Below are 18,803 nucleotides of genomic sequence, written 5' to 3' on the forward strand. Positions count from 1 at the left end.
CTGAAGCTAGCATTGGTCAACAGAAGGGCCCAATTTTTCTCCAGAACAACATCCAACCACACGTTGCACAACCAATGCTTCAAAAGTTGAACAAATTGGGCTACAGGGTTTGCCTTATCTGCCACATTCACCTGACCTCTTGCCAATCGACTACCACTTCTTCAAGCATCTTGAAAACTCTTTGCAAAGAAAATGCTTCTACAACCAGCAGGATGCAGAAAATGCTTTCCAAAAGATCATGGAATCCTAAAGCATGGATTTTTATGCTATAGGAATAAACAAACTTATTTCTCATTAGCAAAAATGTGTTGATTATAATGGTCCCTATTTTAATTAATAAAGATATGTTTGAGCCTAGTTATAATGATTTAAAATTCATGGTCCAAAACTGCGATTATGTTTGCACCAACGTAATAGCACTTAGGGATGCTCCAGAGTGGTTCAGTGGTGACCGGGACTAAGCAGATGGATAGGAGGATTTTTCCTTTCTTTCTGTGGTAAAATTTCTACAACAAAATTCACCATTTTATCTAGTTTCATTTTATAAAGTGAGACCATACAGTGAATCTATCGAAATACTGAGAAAGCCAATAACTGGAGGTCCTGCTTTTGGGAGCACACACTGCTTCAAGAGGCAGCATATGTCCTCAAGAACATAGGGGCCCTAGGTCCCTAGGAAGAAACATACTAGTTAGATGCAGTTTGAATTCAGCTTCGCCATGTTCTAGCTCTGAGACCATAAGTAAGTTATTTCTCAATGCCTGTTTTCTCATCTTTACAATGAGGATAAAAAATTGTTCCATCAGTATGGTTGAGGGCATTAATATAGGTAAAGCATTTAGAAGAATGTCTGGCTCTTTGTAAGCACACAATAAATGTTATTAAACATTATTGTCATTACCATTACCAGATCAGGAGGCATTCATACAGGCTTCACAATGGGAACTGAGTGAAACGGGGAATTTGATGAAGGTGTTATTTGCCTCTGCCCGTTCTCCCATTTGTAATGAGCTATGGTTGGAAGTGTGGTTTTTGCTAGTGCTAAAATAGTAGTTTTGTTTGGGTAGCCCCCCTGTCCCACCTGCACCCCCTTCCACTTTCACCAGGACGAGTACACAGCTCCAGGTCTGGGGCTCTGATACCCTCTGGTCCAGACCCTTACTTTGTGGCACTTTGGGCATTATTGTTAGCAGTAATTTATTGACGAGATGACAAATTCAAATGGCTAGGGGACCTGAGATATAATTCTGCTTCCTGAGGCTCTTCTCACTCTCATTAGCCCCGCCGAGGCCACAAAGGCACGAGGCATGAGGGGTCCCTTGGTCACCGGGGGGCACCGTGTAATGTACCTCAGCCTGTCCTCACTTCTTGGTGTGGTCAGCCTCAAACGTGGCGGGTGGGCTGCTTTCTGCACCTTCCAGTGACACAGTTTGCCACTCTCAACACGCCGGGGACAACGGTGACGCCTGTCAGCCAGGGACGGCCGCGGACGACCCGCGAGGGCTGCGCGGACTCACACACCCGCAGCGGGGGCGCACTGCGGCCGGGTACCGGCGTGAAGGCGCAGGCGTCAGGGCGGGCCGGCGCGGGCGTGAGGGCCGGCAGGTGTCTGCCGACCTCCCTCCCGGATGTGGGGCGAGGGAGGGGCCCGCGGCCGCTCACCACGTCCCTCAGTCCCTACGAGGAATTGGCTAAGACCTAGACACGCTGCGAAAAGCGCTCGCTACTCGGTTCTCCTAGTTTGGCAACAGGACTGGTGCCGCAGCTTCCGCCCTCTCTGGGAAGCTCAGCAACAAGCTGCTGATTGGCTGGCCGGGGGGCAGAGCGAACCAATCAAAGTCCTCCCCGACGCCTGCGGTCTGGGAGAGGCGTTAACAGAGCGGGAGAGGGAGGGCGGGGCCGGCGGGGCGGGGCCGGCGGGGCGGGGCCGGCGGGGCGGGGGCGGGGCCGGCGGGGCGGGGCGGGGCCGGCGGGGCGGGGCGGGGCCGGCGGGGCGGGGCGGGGCCGGCGGGGCGGGGCGGGGCCGGCGGGCGGCCGCTGTGCCCGCCCCCTCCCTCCTGCCGCAGCTGCCTGAGCGTCTAGGGTTCTTCAGTCTGAAGGTCTCCCTCATTTCTCAGACCTCCCCCACAGCCTGACGGACGGCGAGGCTGGTGCAGGCTTTTTTGAGTCATTCTGGAGGTTCTGGGTTTATGGCACCTCCTCGGCCGTCTTTCCAAAGCCCCTCTGGATCCGAGCATTCGTTTTCCCACGTTTGTCACTGGGGCCCTCCTGCCTTCTTATCTGTATGTGCGCACGCCCTTCTGTGTCTCACCCACCGTCTAAAACCAAATTAACCATCCGTTTTATTACACAGTACCTTATTGGCAGCAGCCTCCTAGACTTTAGTAGAGCATGCATTTCTGAGGATATACATTGTGAACTCGGTAAGATAAAGCATTTCGAATAATCTTGTTCCCCACCTCAATGCACACAAACATACACGCACGTACAAAGTCAAAGAATTTAGTACAGTAACAAGATTAAGACTTTAGAGATGGTGACAGCGTACGATTACTGGCTCTGTGACCTTGAGCAGATTCTTAACCTCTCTGAACCTCAGTTTCTACCAATGAAGAATGCTGCTGATGGTAGCACCTACTTCCTAGCATTATTATGACAAAATGTCTGACATAATGCCTAATAAATTATATTATTTTAGGTATTAATAACGGAGGAAGAGTATTCCTTTCCCACGTTTACTCTCAGTCCTCCATTCTTGGATTAGGTGCTAGAGGTAACAACTAGATTCTAGGAACATGTAAAATTTCTATCATTAAAACAATTTAAGATTCGGGTTAACGCTTAGCACATTCTCATAGCCCCCAGCCTTCACATGGATCCTGCTTTTGGCTCATGAATTTTCTAAAGGGAGAGACATATTGGCAAGATAGGATCATTTTTTTCCTCAGGAACTTATATTCAAATTCATCCCTTTCAAAAATTTTAGAACAGCAGTATCTGAAGATTCACAATAATCTCATTTTATAGGATTTAACATTCTCCTTTTTTCATAGACTTCTGAAGTGCCCTACCTGATCTCTCCATAACGTTAACACCAAGATTTGATTGTTTTTCCTAAACCTCTTCTACTGAAGTCCGTCCTTGTCTTCTCAGAAACTCATTTCTTCTGCAGTCTTTGCCTCTCCTCCAAATGCTATACGCTGGTGCATAGATGTTCTTCAGTGACCACAGACCCCTGGTGGTCATCCTGCCATGCTCCATCACCTGCCGTGCCCGTTGATGTCAGAAGTGACCTTTGTTGATGTGTTGTTAAGAACAAAAGCAATCATGTCTGGGACATCTCAGTAATCCCAAATGCTGGGGACAGGGGGGATGCAAGGTACACAAGGATGCAACCCAGAGCATTGGGGTGTAATTCAGTGGGAAGCCAGTAGACCTGGGCTTCAGTGTTGAGTTTGTGCCATTTTAGGGGCAAGTCAATAAAGTGTTTGGTCTCAACTACCCTATCTGTAAAATGGGTGAATCAGACCTGTCTCCTTTCTTTATAGATATTTTGGGAAAATAGAATATACTGTTGAAGGTACTTAATATTTTTTGGGGAAAAATATTGTGTGGGTGTGTGTGAGTGTATGTGTGACAGGCTATTAAATCCATTTTATGCCACTATTTCCATTTGGCCCCCCAAAATATGTCCTAACAGTTGTTATTAAGCCTTATGAACCCAGCTTTGTGCTGTTATGGGCTATATGACACAGTCTCTACCCTTAAAGAATTTACAATCTAACGAGGTTGCTCGATTAACGCATGAAATGATGTGGGTACTGACTGTGGGATCCCCACCTCCTCTGTCTTACAATAAGGGATGATCTGGTGGTGTGACAGTGGAGCCGATAGGTGGGTGTGCCTTGCTCCAGCTAGCACATCTGCTGGCCTCTCGCCTCCCCCTTCCCATCCCTGGTGGAGGATGGGGTCCTACAAACCAGCCTCTCTGCTGCCTTCACCAGTGTTCACCAGCCATGGCCTGAGGCTTTGTGACCTGAGTCTGGGGAGATGCCAGTGTACTCACAGGGGTCTCCTCTCCTGCTCACGTTTGATGCTGCCCTTCACTTATACTTCGTGTTCCTGATACTTTCCCACCTGTACCTGCCCACTGACACTGCTTACGCTGTTCACGAAACTGACATGGGGTGCCGTCACAGTCACTGTAGCTACGACAGCTGCTCTGGAGTGGGCTTCGGCGGGGGGCACTGTGGGTGTGCTTCCTCTGCGCCCGGCAAAAGAGGCCATTTCCTTTCCCTTTTTGCAAAAAGAATAGTGCTAGTATACACCTTCTAATCTCTGTTTGCTCCCCAGGCTAGGTAGACTAGAAAAGATGGAAGTTGCTTACCTTTCCCCACAGACAGAATCCTCTTTGTGGATTCCCTCAGCCTTCTTGGTGGAGGGACCTAATCTCTGATGACGTGGAGGACCAGTTCTGTTGCTGCGTGCTCAGCAGGCAGACTCCAGCTCCGATTCTCCGTGTTGGACCAGCAGGTTTAGCCCCCTTTCTTTTGGGGGACTGTCAACAAAGCCTCAGCATGGCCTCTAAGAAGGAATAGATCAGTGTAAGGAACAGATCATCGTGGACAATAAAAGATGGGCATGCAAATTAAAATAAATATCAATACCAAGTCTCATCCATCAGACTGTCCTAATTACTGAAGTCTGAAGCTACTGGCATCATGGGGATGTGCAAAAATGGGGACTCGGGTACGACTGATATGACTACACATGGTGGCTCAGATGGTAAAAAATCTACCCGTAATTCAGGAGACCCAGGCTCGATCTCTAGGTCGGTCGGGAAGATTCCTTGGAGAAGGGACTGCCTAACCAGTATTCTTGCCTGAAGAATTTCATGGACAGAGGAGCCTGAGCCTGACGGGCTACAGTCCTTAGGGATGTAAAGAGTAAGACAAAACTGAGTGACTAACACTTTGGAGAGCGGTTTGACAGCATCGAGTAGAGGAAAATTTGTTTATACTTCGCAACTTAGCAGTCCCCCCTGGGCATATATACCAGTAGTTGTTAACAGGTGGTACTCCTCCCCCCACCCCCTGCCGCCCCCCACCGCCAGGGAACATCTGGCAACTCTGGAAATATTTTTGATTTGGACTGGGGAGGAGGCAGATGCTACTGGCATCTAGTGGATAGTGGCCAGAGATGCTCCTAAATATTCTACAGGCAGTCCACTCTGTCCTCCCACCCCTTCTCAACAAAAAATTATTCAGACTCAAATGCCAGGAGTGTGCTGTTAAGGAATCCTGATGTAAACTCTAGAGAGACTCTCAAATGCAGTCTCAAAGAGACAGGTAAGAGGAGGTTTACTGCATTATTTGTTTCTAACATTACAGTATTGAAAATAATCTCAATGTCCCTCAAAAGGAGAATAGAGAAATAAAGTATTTCCATAACATGGTTGGAATGAATGAACTGGAATTTACAAGAATCAGGATGGGTAAATCTTGAACACAGTGTTCACTGAAAGAAGCAGAGTGATACAGAAAGTGCTATCGCGTGAAGTTTAAAGACGGACAATTCTCTACTTCGCCAGGTTAGTTATTGTTGTCTCCGCCAAATTCCACAGCAAGAACCTGGAGACCTTCACATTCGTTCTTTCATGACTGTAAAGGTGCATGCTCGGTGCACCAGCAATTAATATTATCTGTCTCAGGGTTTTGCATGAAGAAAACATTTGTTGAGTGATTGAGCTGTGCTCACAGAAAGATAAGACAGTGATTTGCCTTCTTTTCTTGCCTTCCCTCTATGATCTGCCTTTCTGCCTGTCTCCAGGCAGAAATGCGTGGCTCCATTTAGAGAGGGTCCTGGAACTTGGATGGTAAGACACTGAATCTTCATTTCTCATGCTGCTATCTGAAATTTTATGAAGGTACCAAGTTATATCAATGTTAGCAACCTGAAGCTTTGTAACCCACTGAAATTGGGTGTATTTTCATATCACGTTACAGTCACTGAAGATGCTTAGAAATGCCACTTGTGCTCGTCTGCCCTTTGAAATGACTGTGGTTAGATTTGCCGCTGGATCTCGTAATTTATTACATGAATATGCAATCTTGATAACTGTATTTCAGTGTAATTGGTTTTCTTTGGAATCCAATGGGTTTTATTTTATACCTTTAAAAACATTTTGAGAAGAGGTCCATAGGCTTTGGCAGACTGCCACAAAGGTCAGGACTCCCTGGTTACACCATACCTTCGGATGTTTTGATTATTTGTTACGTGTCCAATGTACTGATCTGAGCCAGACAGGAGAAAGTGGGAATAGAGTGCTGCCTTTACAGATTTCAGGAAAGCGTCTGATGGTGTGAAATGAGATGCTGCCTACTAGTTGCTGGGAGGCAGACATGTGAGATTGAGCTGGGCTTTGGAGTGTTAGCAAGGTTTCTTGGTACTTGTGTCTGAAGTAGAGTAAAGGCAGCAATGGTCTTACCCCTGCCTACAGCTCTAGTCTCGTTGTTCCTTGTCATCGTGCCCCAGCCGTTTCTGTTGCCTTTTGGTGTCTAGGGGGCTCCCTGCATCAGGAGGTCTATGTATTCTGCGAGCTGGGCTGGCCTCTCCTCTCGTTTCTTCATCTCCCTTTGTGTCTGAGTATCTGCTCCAGTCCTCCAGTCTAGGCCAGGCCCCTAGATACTCCTCATGTAAACCTGTCCTCCTCTCCTTTACAGCCCTTTCTCGTTTGTAACCATGTGGTCTTCAGGTGATTGTTTAGTTCCATGCTCCTCACCGCGCTGGATTATAAATCTCCAGTGGCAGGGAAGGCTTGCCTTTGTCGTCTACAGTATCTCCATTGCCTGACCAAGGACTCTTTGTAAGTATTGATTGATGAAGAGTGAATTTTAATTGGAAAATTTATTAAAGGACTGTGAATACTAGCAGAATGAATTTAGGTCCACAAAAAAATAAAGGCAGATGGTCTCCCCCAACTTGTGACACCCCATCCACCCCCAAGTCTCCTCCATACTCCAGTAATTCTGCATATACCAGTAACTGTGAGGTCTTCAGGCTAGCGCAGTAGAGGCAAGATAGCAAGACTGGCAGACTGGGGATGACCTGGGCACAGATCCTGGCCTTGATGCTTCCTTCCTGGGTAACATCAGCCTCTTTGTGCCTGTCTTTCCACCTATAAAATATTGAAAATAATAGCACCTCTGGCATAGAATGTTTAGGAACGCTAATGAAGCAACGTAAGTAAAACACCTAACCCGTAATAAGTGGTAGCTTAAGGGAAGAGAGCTGACTGAGCCTGATGGCTAATCCGGCCCTGCTGCCAACCTGAGAAGCCCTGGATTTAGAAATCAGGGAAGCCTTGCATCCCAGCTGAGCCTGGCTCTGGATTCTTCCCCTGCTGTCTTGGTTGGGATATTCATGAGAGCTGCTAAAAAGCAAAACTGAGAAGCGAGGGATTCCTCCCGGCGGCATGGCTGGACCCCCTTCTGTGTGTCTGTCTCCGCCTCCTCCATGTGACAGCTCCCTGAACTGGAGCAGATGTGCTGACCTTGCTGTGCTTGAAGAGAGGTGTATGGCTGAAGTCGTGACTGATCTTTTTGCATTCTCAAATTCCTGCCTAACTCTTGCTCCGGAGGATTATAATCAAATTAGCTCACTCTGGCTTCAGACGAACTTGTATCATTTGTAACACGCTTGGCACAGAATTTCACAGAATTCATTAATGAATATATTCAGTAAATAATATATTCAGCTCAATAAATATCAGTTGTGGTTATTTCTCTGTTAGAAAATGATGATTTGGCCTAAAAGCACAGCGCTAGCCCACCCTCCTGACTTATATAACAGTTGCTAAGCATCATGTTCTTAAAGGCTTTTAAGTAATGTGCATTGAGAGGTTGAGAGCAGATGGGCTGTGCTGTGCTGTGCTCAGTTCTTTGTGAATCGTGTCCAGTTCTTTGTGACCCTTTGGACTGTAGCCTGCCAGGCCCCTCTGTCCATGGGATTCTCCAGGCATGAATACGGGAGGGGGTTGCCATGATCCTCCTGACTCAGGAATGGAACCGCGCTGCTGACTGCTTAGTTTCCTCTTTCAGGCGCTTTGCCGTACTTGACTGCCCTCAGTTCTGCATAGTTGCCACTAGAGGGCAGGAGCACGTAAGACAATACCCTAGACCCACCAGTGCCAGAACGGTTGAACGAGAAAAATGTTAGAATGAGTTGGGACGGGGCTGGGGGAGGGAGAGTGGAAAGCAAAACAGTTTTTCTTTCTCTCTTGGGAAGCAAATGGAAGGAAATGTGAAGCTAGTGGAACTGAAGTTAGATTTAAAGAACTTCCAGAGCACAAAGTTTTCTGTAGAGATTTTATACAGAGATTTTTATACAAAAAAAAAAAAACAAAAAACCCTTAGCTACATCTGCCCAAGCAGAATAGATGAGAATGTGGGCTCCTCCAGTCTGAGGCCTGTGTGATGCCAGTAGGTCCCCCTAACCTTTCTCTGTGTCGCCTTAAATGATCCATTCTGGCACGTGCACTTGTAGAATAACTTTATTGGTCGGGTTAGCCACCACTCATGCTTTTCCTGTATTAAGGATCCTTTATAGAGGCACGATGGTGTCCACATGCAGACGCTTTCTGAAGAGCCCTGGGCCAAGGGGCAGCCTTGCCCCTCACATCAGAGCTTCTTGGCTGAAATGAGCTGGTTTGGCTTTTGTGGATTTGAGGTTCTGGAGCCAAGAACATAGCTCAAGGATCCCCTCTTCTTTCTTCGGGGAACTGCTTCAAAGCATACACGGTATCAGGGAAGCAATGGCATCTGTGCAGGGAGCTCTCCTCAAGCAGTCTCTGCCCATGGCTGCCCAGATGGCCCCATCCCAGTGGTACCCCACAAAGCAGGGGTTAGGTCCCCAGGCAGCACTACTTTCAGAAATGGGAAAGATTAATTGCTCTCCAGCCAAGCTATAAAGCAACAGCCAGCTTCAGTAATGAGGGTGGCAAGTCCAGGGCTGGTTGGAGTCTGTCTCTCCAATCAGGTTATCGACCTTTCTGCTTGCATAAGAGGACAAATTACCTCTCTCATACTTGAAGAACCACATGGCCTCTGCCTTTGAAGATAAAAACTCAAGTAGGGAGCTGCTGGGAATGCAGAGAGTGCTGGGCAAGAAGGACACTACTGGGGCTGCCTCCTCAGTTCAGCCAATTCAAGGTGTATTTGCCTCCATTATGGATGCTGAGAATAAGCAACATCCGGTCGCTTTCCTTTTCTGAAGTCTGACCCACCTCCAAAAACTGCCCAGTTGCTAAAATATAGCCCCACACATTTAGCTAAGTCTGAGGTTGGCTGTCTCCTCCCACATCAGGAATATTGCCTTCACGCTGGTGACCTCTGGTGTAAAGGTGATTCTTGGTGTCCTTCCAACCTCAGCCACTAATGTGAGCTCTCTGCGCAGTCACTGGGCAGTTACGCATGCGCCTTGGCTTCTCCGGCCTCTACCTAAAACGTCTGTGGGGCATGGTTGAGTGGATGAGGCGGACTGCGGAGGCGACAGTTGGGCAAGAGGTATATCTGAGAAGCAGCAAGTGGGAGCCCAGACGGCGCGACCAGCCCAGCACGCGGGGGAGCAGTCAGGCGCTGCCTTCCCAGTCAGATATTACTTCAAAAGCACAGTTACTCTATTGCTCAGGCAATGGTTCAGGACACTGGATCACTGTGAAGACCTCGAGGGTAATGAGATTTCGGGGACTGGGACTTCAGGGTTTACACCTTCTGCCAACCACTTCTGTCTTAGAAACGGACGTTTCATGTCCCTCAGCAGAAGGCTGCCTGTCCCCTGACTCCACCTAAAACTGCCTACAGGGAAGAAGACTAGAGAGAGAGCCCATGGACCTCTGTCACACGGTCTGTCCCAGACCTTCCAGCAAAAGCCAAACCAAACCATCAAGCCAAATGCAAAGAGGCGTGGGGGCACGGCCCTGCGCCCAGCGGCGCTCAGATCTCGATGAGGCTGGCCAGGCGCAGGCAGAGGGGCGCGTCGGCGGGCATGGCGCTGCGCTTGATCTCGTTGCCGTCCAGGCGCAGCACCTGCAGCTTGGAGAAATTCATGACATCCACCACGGTGCAGAAGCTGCTGATGGAGAACTCTGTGGGGACAAGAGGGGCGGGGATGGGGAGAAGCCCAGATCAGGGGCCTGGGACCGCAGGAAAGCCCCACGGTGTCTGTGAAGCTTCTAAGGGGAGGGCAGAGCTTGGCTGGGTGGGGCAGGCGCTTCCCAGGATCGGAGTCAAACTTGCACCCGTTGGGGAGCAGAGCCAGGGATAGAGTGAGGTCTCCGCCTGCATAGCTCCACCTCTTTACCCACGCCCCCCACCCCCCAAAACCCTGGAAGGTCGTTCAGGCAGGCCTTGGTCTTTTCCCTCTGCGGGCAGCAGGTGGCAGCAGAAGGCAGTCAAAGAGGAACCCTAGGAGCTTTGAAGTTCTCCCTTGATTGTGTTTGAAGAGGAGGGCGTTTCCCAAATGCTTTGAGAAGAAAGACTGGGTAGGTGGAAGGACTTAAATCTTGAATATTTCCTAACAGTTTGCAGGCAGAGAAAGTGGAAAGAAATTAAAGAGAGAAAACTTGGGCTGAGAAACAAGGGAGTCTGAGTGCAGAGCTTTGAGGGGGTTGTCCCATGTGCATTCTGAGTACAGACAGAGGCGTGATCTCGGCCCTGAGGTTTAAGGAGAGGTGAATCGAGCTTCCATGGAGCGCAAAACTCAAATAATTTCCTTGCCTCCTGCATTTAAGATGATTCGTTTACTCTCCATTTTTGTAATCTCGAAAGAAGTTTGAAGATTCTCCCCCAACCCTCCAAGTCCTGTAATCCTAACAGAAACAATCGTTCTGTTTGGTTTAAACACAAGTCCTTCAGCTGCCACTCACCCGGTTCTCCCTCTGCTTGTTCTCTTGGACAAATCAACTACCTCTATCTCTATCCTGCTGGGTCAGGAACTTGAAGGATTAAAACAAGAGCTCAGCTAGAACTCCAGCCTGCGTGCGTGCTAAGTTGCTTCAGTCAGGTCTGACTCTTTGCAACTTCATGGTCCGTAGCCCACCAGGCTCCTCTGTCTGTGGGATTCTCCAGGCAAGAATATTGCAGTGGGTTGCCATACCGTCCTCCAGGGGATCTTCCCACCCCAGGGATTGAACCCACATCTTTTATGTCTCCTGCATTAGCAGGCAGATTCTTTACCACTAGCACCTCCAGGGAAGCCCCAAAACTCCAGCAGGGACAGCAAAGGTTACCACCAAAAAGCTGCTGGCGCCCATAGAGGCTGCCTTCAGTATGGTATGTGAGAGCGTCAGAAAGATGGTTCGGGTCCGGAGGGACTTTGGGTGAGGTTATTTGTCGGGGCTTGGTAGGCTACATCTGGAGGGCTGTAACACTTAGGCAGACTCAGAGCTTGGCTTGCTTTTGCTTCTACCAGAGGCATTTCTCTGCTTGCCACAGTGATCAGGAGCTGTGTGTCAGCCTGGAGCTGGGCAGGAGGAGTGGGAGGAAGGCTTTCCTGATTCTCTTCCTGGGGTGACTGTCAAAGGCATTGTGGTTATGGGTATGGAAAGTAAGCTCTCTATGGAGAGCTTAGATAGATGAAGAAATTGTTTTTGAAATTAGCACTAGCGATTGCTTTCAGTCTCTGTTAAGAACTGACCAAGAGGAGATGGGGAAGTCTGCAGCCAGTTAACATGTGCTACAAATGGAAGACAGAAAAACCAAAGAATAATGAGAAGAATGGGAGATATCCTTCTTTAGAGAGCACTCGGGGAGGGTCGGGTGGGGACCCGGAATGCTTTTGGATGTCCCCTTTCTGGTCCCAGGCAATAGATCAAGTGACGTCTGAGTGGACAGGTTGGGGCAGAGTCGAGGCTGAGTCAAGTCTGGGTCTATGGTGTCTGCATGGAATAGGCAGAGTGGATTGGGCTGGAGAGAAAAGCGCAGTGGCCTGGCTTGAATATCACTTCCAGCTGTACTGGGCGACTGCACTTAGAGGTTCCACAGTGGATTCTCTACACCAGCCTGGGGCCTTCAGACTGTCTGCTGAAGTCCTGGCTCCCCACTGTGCAACTATAAATATGAGGCATATTTAGGAGTTGCTCAACACTCAGCATATATAGATTCTATCCACAAGTTGAGCACTGTGAGCCCCCATGTTAGTCCTCTCTAAGTTCATGAATAGGACAGGGGCTTCTGCTTGGAGATGCTGGAGGATACTTTGCATCCCAGATTAAATTTTGACATAAGTTTTTCCAAATTCCTCCTGGTGTACTGGCCCTGCTCCACTGGATCCCAGAGCTACTGAATAACATTCTGAGCTGTGTTTCCTGCTGTTGCCAGGCTGGAAAAACTGAGGGAGAGACTAGTGGGAGAGAGAAGCAGGGAGGGAGAGAGCCAGGCTTAAGTCCCCGGCACTCAGCACCTGTCCTTTCGGCTCTCTTCTCAGAGGGTTGCTTCAATCCTACCTTCATTACCCACCCCTGCTCTGGGTCCCCTGCAGGGAGACCTCCTTCACATTCGCCCAGATGAGTGGTTGAGCTTGGGGAACTCGCTTTCCTGCTAGTGGCCTGAATCAGAGATGTACTTCTTTCTTTCTCAGCCAGAGAAGCCTGGCTCTCAGTCCTCTAATGTTAAAGGCAGAGGCTCTACTACATGATCTGGGTGACCTGAAGAGATTGCTTTTCCTTCTCTGTGTCTCAGTTACCCCATGTTTGCAATGCAAAAGATAAAATAAAACTGTATCTGGCAACGTCAAAGTGGCAATGAGGGGAAAAGTTTATAATATAGTTACCGTGTGTTGAAAAGCAAGTGCTTTTTCAGTTGTGTGCCAGGTCCCGAACCAAAGCCTTTAATGTACTAATCCACTAATTAAGAAAAATAAGATATTGGTGTTATTTACCCCAAAAAAAGGACTAAGAGGGGGGCAACCAGATAGAAGAGCTTTGGCTTAAACTGCACAAGAAGGGATTTGGGGTAAACACTGAACATTTTTGGGTTTGACTTAGGAAAAACTTTCTTGCAAGACCTTAGGACACTTGACTAATGTGATTTTATCTTTGCAGAGCTTTTGGAAGAAGTGAACCACCTTATATTTAAAGGACATATGTGGTTCTGCAAGAAGGCAGAGTGACAAGATGCCGTGATGGAGTCTTTTCCACCCCAAGTTTCGCTGGTTATACAGTTAGGCAGTAACTATTGGCTTCTCTCCCATGACAGCTGGTCTTCTGTCACATTTTCCAGGTCAGACTCTGATAAAGCACAAAACACTATATGACATTTCTGTTACGACACGCCTCCTGGATTCAGAGTGGGTAGCAGCAGCAGGTAAGTAGTGGGGACTTCTGGGAGGGATGATAGACAGCTACAAGTAAATGTCAAAGCTTTTACATCATGCAACATCTGAGAGATTAGAGAACCCTGCCTTGGGAATAGGATGACCTTCCCCAAAGAAAGAGAGACTTTAAATACAGAGCAGTTTGCAGTGTACATGATGGTGTCTTGCCCTTCAAAGTAGAGAACCAGACACCTTTTCAGCTTGCCCACCCCATGGTCCACCTCTGGGACCAGTGCCTCTCTCACTCGGGGAGGCTGTCTGGCTTAACATCTTGCCAAATGAATGATCTGTTCTGTGAGCCCAGGGAGAGAGAAGGATCCATGGAGAGGTTCTGGCCTCCAGTCCTATCTGTGCTTTGATGCTGTGATGGTGCTGTTTGCTCTCAGCAGGCTCTACTTTAAAGCCCTCTGCCAGTGGCCATTAACGAGTCCTTCCTCCCCCAGGGAGAGAGGTACTTTGCTGCAGAGGAGGAGACGTTAATGCTGGCTCAGCACCTTCCAGCTGGGCTGAGACGTCAGAGGCTCTGGCGCAGTGTAAGCACATTCTGAACACAAGACCCAGAGAGGGACCGAAAGGCGCCTGGACAGTCCAGTCGGAAATGGAGACTTTGGTTCTCGCAGACAGGCCTTCCATTGGGCCTTCTGGGGAGTGTTGGGAACACAGGAGGCCTTGTGCTTGCTCACCACTGCAGGGTTTGGCAGGGGTCAAGCTCGTGTCACCCAGGGCACCTCGTGCTCCTGGAGAGCCAGCCAGAGCAAGTGCCGCACACAGCTCTGAGAGGCTGCAAATTCCCATGCGTCCACCGGCCGCATGTTTAAAACACAAGCGTCCAAGCATAAGACCGAGCTGATCGAGGGGAAACAGAGAGCGGGTTTCTGGAGTCAGTGAGACTCCAGAGTCAGTGAGAAAGTACAGATACCATGGTTTCTCAGCAGCCCACTTTCCTGATCAACTTAAATGCCCCTGTCTATGAACCACCCCCTCCCAAACCTCTCCAAACTCATTTCTCACAGCTTGACACCTGACCCCTTCCTGTGAGACACAGGAATCTCCTAGCCATCCCCTCAAAGTGACTTGGTGAATGACTGGTCCCTTTGTGGCGATGGCGCCTCTAAGGATGGCTCAGCCCTACATTCCTCCATCCCATGCCCATTTATCTCTCAGGACCTAAATTTAGACTTACCCCTTCTGAGAATTCTTCTTCCATACCAACCCACTCCCCAGTGACCTTTCCTAGCACTGCCATGTAGTCTAAGAGCATGCCACTCTGTACCACCTTGTACGGGGGTGTGGCAGGGCTCTCAACTTGCGTCATCAATATTCTTCGGTTCTCCTACTTCTAATTCTTCTGTGTGGCCCCCAGCACTCAGGATCAGCCCTTTCCAGCGCAACAGACAGCACTCCCCACTCCCCTGTGCCAGCGTCTCACCATTGATCCTATTGCCTTGGAGGTAGAGGTTCTCCAGGTTGGTGCTGACGGGGGGGATCTTCTGCAGCTGGTTGTAGGAGAGGTCGAGCTCAAGGAGGCTGCTGGAATTGAAGGTGTTTGAGGCCAGGCCGTTGTTGGTGAGGCTGTTGTGGGATAGCCGCACATACAGCAGCTTGGGTGACCCCCGGAAGTAGCTGTCGGGGACTGAGAAGACATTGTTGTGCTCCAGGTACAGCTGCTCAAGGGCTGAGGGCAGTCCATCGGGTACCTTCCTTAGGTGGTTGTAGCTCAGGTCCAGCAAGATCAGTGATCGGAGGCCTCTCATCGAACTGCCCACTTCCTGGATCTCGTTGTGATGAAGGTACAAGGCTGTGAGGTTCTCCAGCCCTTCCAGGGCATTGTTGGGGACCCTTGAGATCTGGTTGTGGTCAAGATGGAGCTCTCTCAGGGACCGAGGCAGTGGGCTGGGTATCCGGGTCAGGTTGTTGTGGTCCAGATACAGCCTCTCCAGGTGCCTCAGCTTGGAGAAAACCTTCCTGCCCACCTTATCGCTGGTGATCTGGTTGCCATGGAGAGCGATCCAGAGCAGCCCCGTGGCATTGTCGAAGACACCCTCCTGGATGGAAGAGATCTGGTTGTTCTGGAAGTAGACGTACTTCATGCGGGAGGGCACGAAGGGCAGGTACTTGAGATTGCGGTTGTCGCAGTACATGGCTGTGGGGAAGTTGGGGGGGCAGTCGCACTCCTGGGGGCAGTCTCGGGGCTCTGGTGGGGGTGGAGAGCCGTAGGCGTAAGCTGGCCCTTCTTCTCCCCCGTAGGGGTAAGGCTCATAAGGCTCATAGGGGTAAGGGTCATAGGGGTCGTCGTAGGTGGACTGCTGGCTGCGGAGGAACTGAAACCACCAGTGAGAGTCTTCCTCATACTGGGCCCAGGAGAGGGAGCAGAGCCCTGCCAGGAGCAGGATGGAAGCCCACTGCATTTTGTGTTTCTGCAGGAAGGGAGAGAAGACAGAGGAGTCAGGTGTGAAGGGGCTCCCGGGAGTCAGAGAGGCGGAGGAGGTGAGCCTTGGGCTTGGAGCTCTTCAGACCTGACCTTCAGCAGAAAGCAGCTCTGAGCAGAGTCCTTGCTCCCACCTCCTCTGGGCCTCCCCCAGCACTGCCTCCACATGCTGGTCCAGATGAGTCCTGGCTCCCTGGGGGAGCTAGGTGCATTTCCCTCTGCTCACAGAGTTACAGAAACAGAGCCTTTGAGATCAGAAGGAGCTTGAGTGGAAGTATTGAGTATTGCTTTTTTTTTTTTTCCAGAGGGCAGGCCCATAGGAGCCTCTAGCAACCTGAAGGTACTGTTAGGGAACCAAGAAAGTCCACAGCAACTTCCATGGGAATGGGGGTGGTGGTGGGCTCTATTTGGTCTGAATTTACATCCTGTTTGAACTCCCCAGGGAATAATGTTTGCCAAGAGTCCAAGGAAAAAACCCTCTGGCTCTTTCCATATCTCTGGGAAATACCCAGGAGTGGCTTGAGGTCTCAAATGGGAAGATCTGAACTACTTGGGAAGTTCTGGTTTTGAGTGTTTGGAGAAGGGCGTGGTCCCCTGCGGCCATCACAAGGCTTGGGCTTGTGGTACCAGCATCTGTAACAGTGCCAGAACCTGTAACGGTCTACTGGTGAGGAAACTCTCTGGTTGGCAGCTTGTGGCTATACTTGCAACTTGGCTAGCAAGGGCCGTCATACAGCAGTTACAGAGTCTCTGCAGAGGGTCTGTGGCCCCCACTGTGGCCCTTGTGTTCTAGAGGGGGTATTGAGAGCATGAAGTCTTAGTGCCCTGGGCTGTCTTCCATAGCATCTAGTAAAGTGTTAGGACTTCTCACGCTGCACCATGGACATTATGCCAGAGCCAGCTGGGACCAAGAGAGATAACGAGAAACATCAAACAATGGAACAGGAATTGAAGACTCTTGAGTGTGCCCAGGGGAACATGACTTTAGAATGGGACTCTGGCGTCCTGCTTTCCCATCCAAAGCCCTCGGTGCTGACCTCTGGGTTACCAGTCTCCGTAGCTGGGCCCCACATTGCCTGGCAGCTCATTGCTTTTGAGCTTGTGTGCTAGTGAGACGAAAGCAGGCAAGGCTTGGAGAGAAGTGTGAGTCTGATGTCCCCCGAGAGGGAAGCTGAAGGCATGGAAGAGGAGGGCGGCCTGTCCGGCTGGATGTCTTACTCTGCATACCAACAGCCAGAGCACCGCACAGCCCTTTCGAGCAATGGGCACCCTCCAGAGGGGTGAGCGTCACCCCTGGGTGGAGAAGCTTTAGAACCTTTCTTGGTCTGAGCATAGTCACATATGCTGTTCACGTTGCTGCTGGCCCTTGCTGGGGACAAGAAAAAGAAAGGGCTCTAAGACCCAACGTCGAAGCCCATGAGGTGAGGAGAAGGCCCCTGGGGGTGATAGTCAGCCTGGTCCCTTTCTGGCCACCGTCTCCCTCAGACCTCTCTGTCCCCTGCGAGCGAGTCCCTCGGGCCTGCTTCATCCCAGTAGCCCACAGGCTCCAGGAACGAGGTGCCTCACTCATCTTCAGCAGCCTCAGACAAAGAGCCCACAGTGTTCCTGGGGAGCCTCCCCAGCCGCCCACTGCCTGGGCACGCTGGCTGGGCCCTGGCACTGCCCAGGAGAGAACGGATAGAGTGGCCCACTGCCAGCAGCACATTTTTCCATGCTCAGCTCTGGGCTGCTGCAGGACCAGGGTGGCTGTCTGGAGGTTGGCACAGTGAGCCTCTGTCTCCATTTCTCCTTCCAAACTAGGCACCTTGGCAGGCAAGAGCAGCCCTCCTCTTCAAGCCTTCCAGGGCTGTGCATCCTACCCACTTGACTCTCTTTCGGTGTCATGACTGCTGAGAGGGGTTCTCGGGGACTCTCTTTACCCCTTCCCCATCTCTTAGCAATGTTGCTCCAGGCTTTATACTCTTAAATCCTCTCCACTTCGCCCCCAAAGCTAGAGACATTCCTGTGCTCAAAGTTTTGTGAGGTGGAAAGCTTCTAGGATTGGCACTTTCTGAGCTGGGGGGAGCTTACTCAGGAGTCACCGCTGGTCTTTCATTTCTCCATTCTAGAGAACCATGTCTCCTTCCTATCAGAATCCAGGAGGCCAAACCAAAAGCTGCTTTGCAACCTGAATTAGGTCCCCATTTCACAGTTCCTTGGACCTGGTCAACTCTCAACACTTTTGTGTGTTTTTTCCCTTTCACCCTAGTAACACACAAGCACACACACACACACACACACACACACACACACACACTACACAAAATTCCCTCTCCCCTCATATAAGAGCGTTTAGGTGCCTCAGCCCCTCTGAAGGGACTGCAGGGCACAGGTCCAGGATGGTGGACTTTCTGAGTAGTAGTGGGGCAGAGCTGGCTTCCCCAGATACCTGGTCCTTCACTTTTTCACACCTGAAAGCTGAAGGTTCCGCAACAGTCAGGAAGGAACCGTCAGACAAAGGGGGCATGTGGGAACCCCCTCCTTCGACTCCCTTTCCCTGCTCCAGCATCCTGGGACACGGTCCAGATGGGGAAGGAGGAATTGCTCCTTCTGCCCTGGGCCCTGTCCCCTCTCCCCAGCCTCTTTCCTTTGCTCCTTTCATGGAGCTACCAGGGACAAAATCTGAAGGGAAGTGACAGACCTACCTTGAAGGTGAATCTTTCAGAGAGTGACCACGTCCCTCTGTCTGGCCTCCTCGGTTGGAGAGCGTGTGAGCAGGAGAGGAGTGAGTGTGTCTACTGAGAGTGTGCACGCCTCTGCCAGGCCAGGGCCCGCCCCCAAATTCCTAATCAGATGTCGTGAAGAGAGAGGTTGAGGAGCCCAGATCCTGGCTTTCTCAGCACCGCTGCAGAGGCGGAGCTCACACTCAACCGCTCAAAATTGCTATAAAAACCACCTTCTTTCCACTCACTTATCTTCCCTGAAGCATTGGCAGCTTGGGGTCTCTTTCTGCTGAATGAGTTAG

At 50.2% G+C, this 18,803-nt stretch overlaps 1 protein-coding gene across 1 annotated transcript; it reads right to left on the reverse strand.

Annotated features, from left to right (window-relative positions):
• Window positions 1–8,533: 8,533 nt before the first annotated feature.
• FMOD (fibromodulin) lies at window positions 8,534–18,550 on the reverse strand. The gene is made up of 3 exons (XM_027976181.2): window positions 18,484–18,550; window positions 14,801–15,788; window positions 8,534–10,144 (listed from the first exon to the last, which is right to left on the reverse strand). The coding sequence occupies exons 2-3, from the start codon at window positions 15,777–15,779 to the stop codon at window positions 9,993–9,995; spliced, it is 1,131 nt and encodes a 376-aa protein (XP_027831982.2). The 5' UTR covers window positions 15,780–15,788; window positions 18,484–18,550; the 3' UTR covers window positions 8,534–9,992.
• Window positions 18,551–18,803: the final 253 nt, after the last annotated feature.

This window comes from Ovis aries, chromosome 12 (assembly GCF_016772045.2).
Source record: "Ovis aries strain OAR_USU_Benz2616 breed Rambouillet chromosome 12, ARS-UI_Ramb_v3.0, whole genome shotgun sequence".
Lineage (NCBI taxonomy): Eukaryota > Metazoa > Chordata > Mammalia > Artiodactyla > Bovidae > Ovis > Ovis aries.

Excerpts from the sequence above, each read along its gene's own strand:
- FMOD (XM_027976181.2), bottom strand. The coding sequence starts at position 15,779 with ATGCAGTGGGCTTCCATCCTGCTCCTGGCAGGGCTCTGCTCCCTCTCC. Across the intron at positions 10,145-14,800 it reads CCAAGGCAATAGGATCAATG|AGTTCTCCATCAGCAGCTTC; the intron begins GTGAGACGCTGG and ends TTGTCCCCACAG.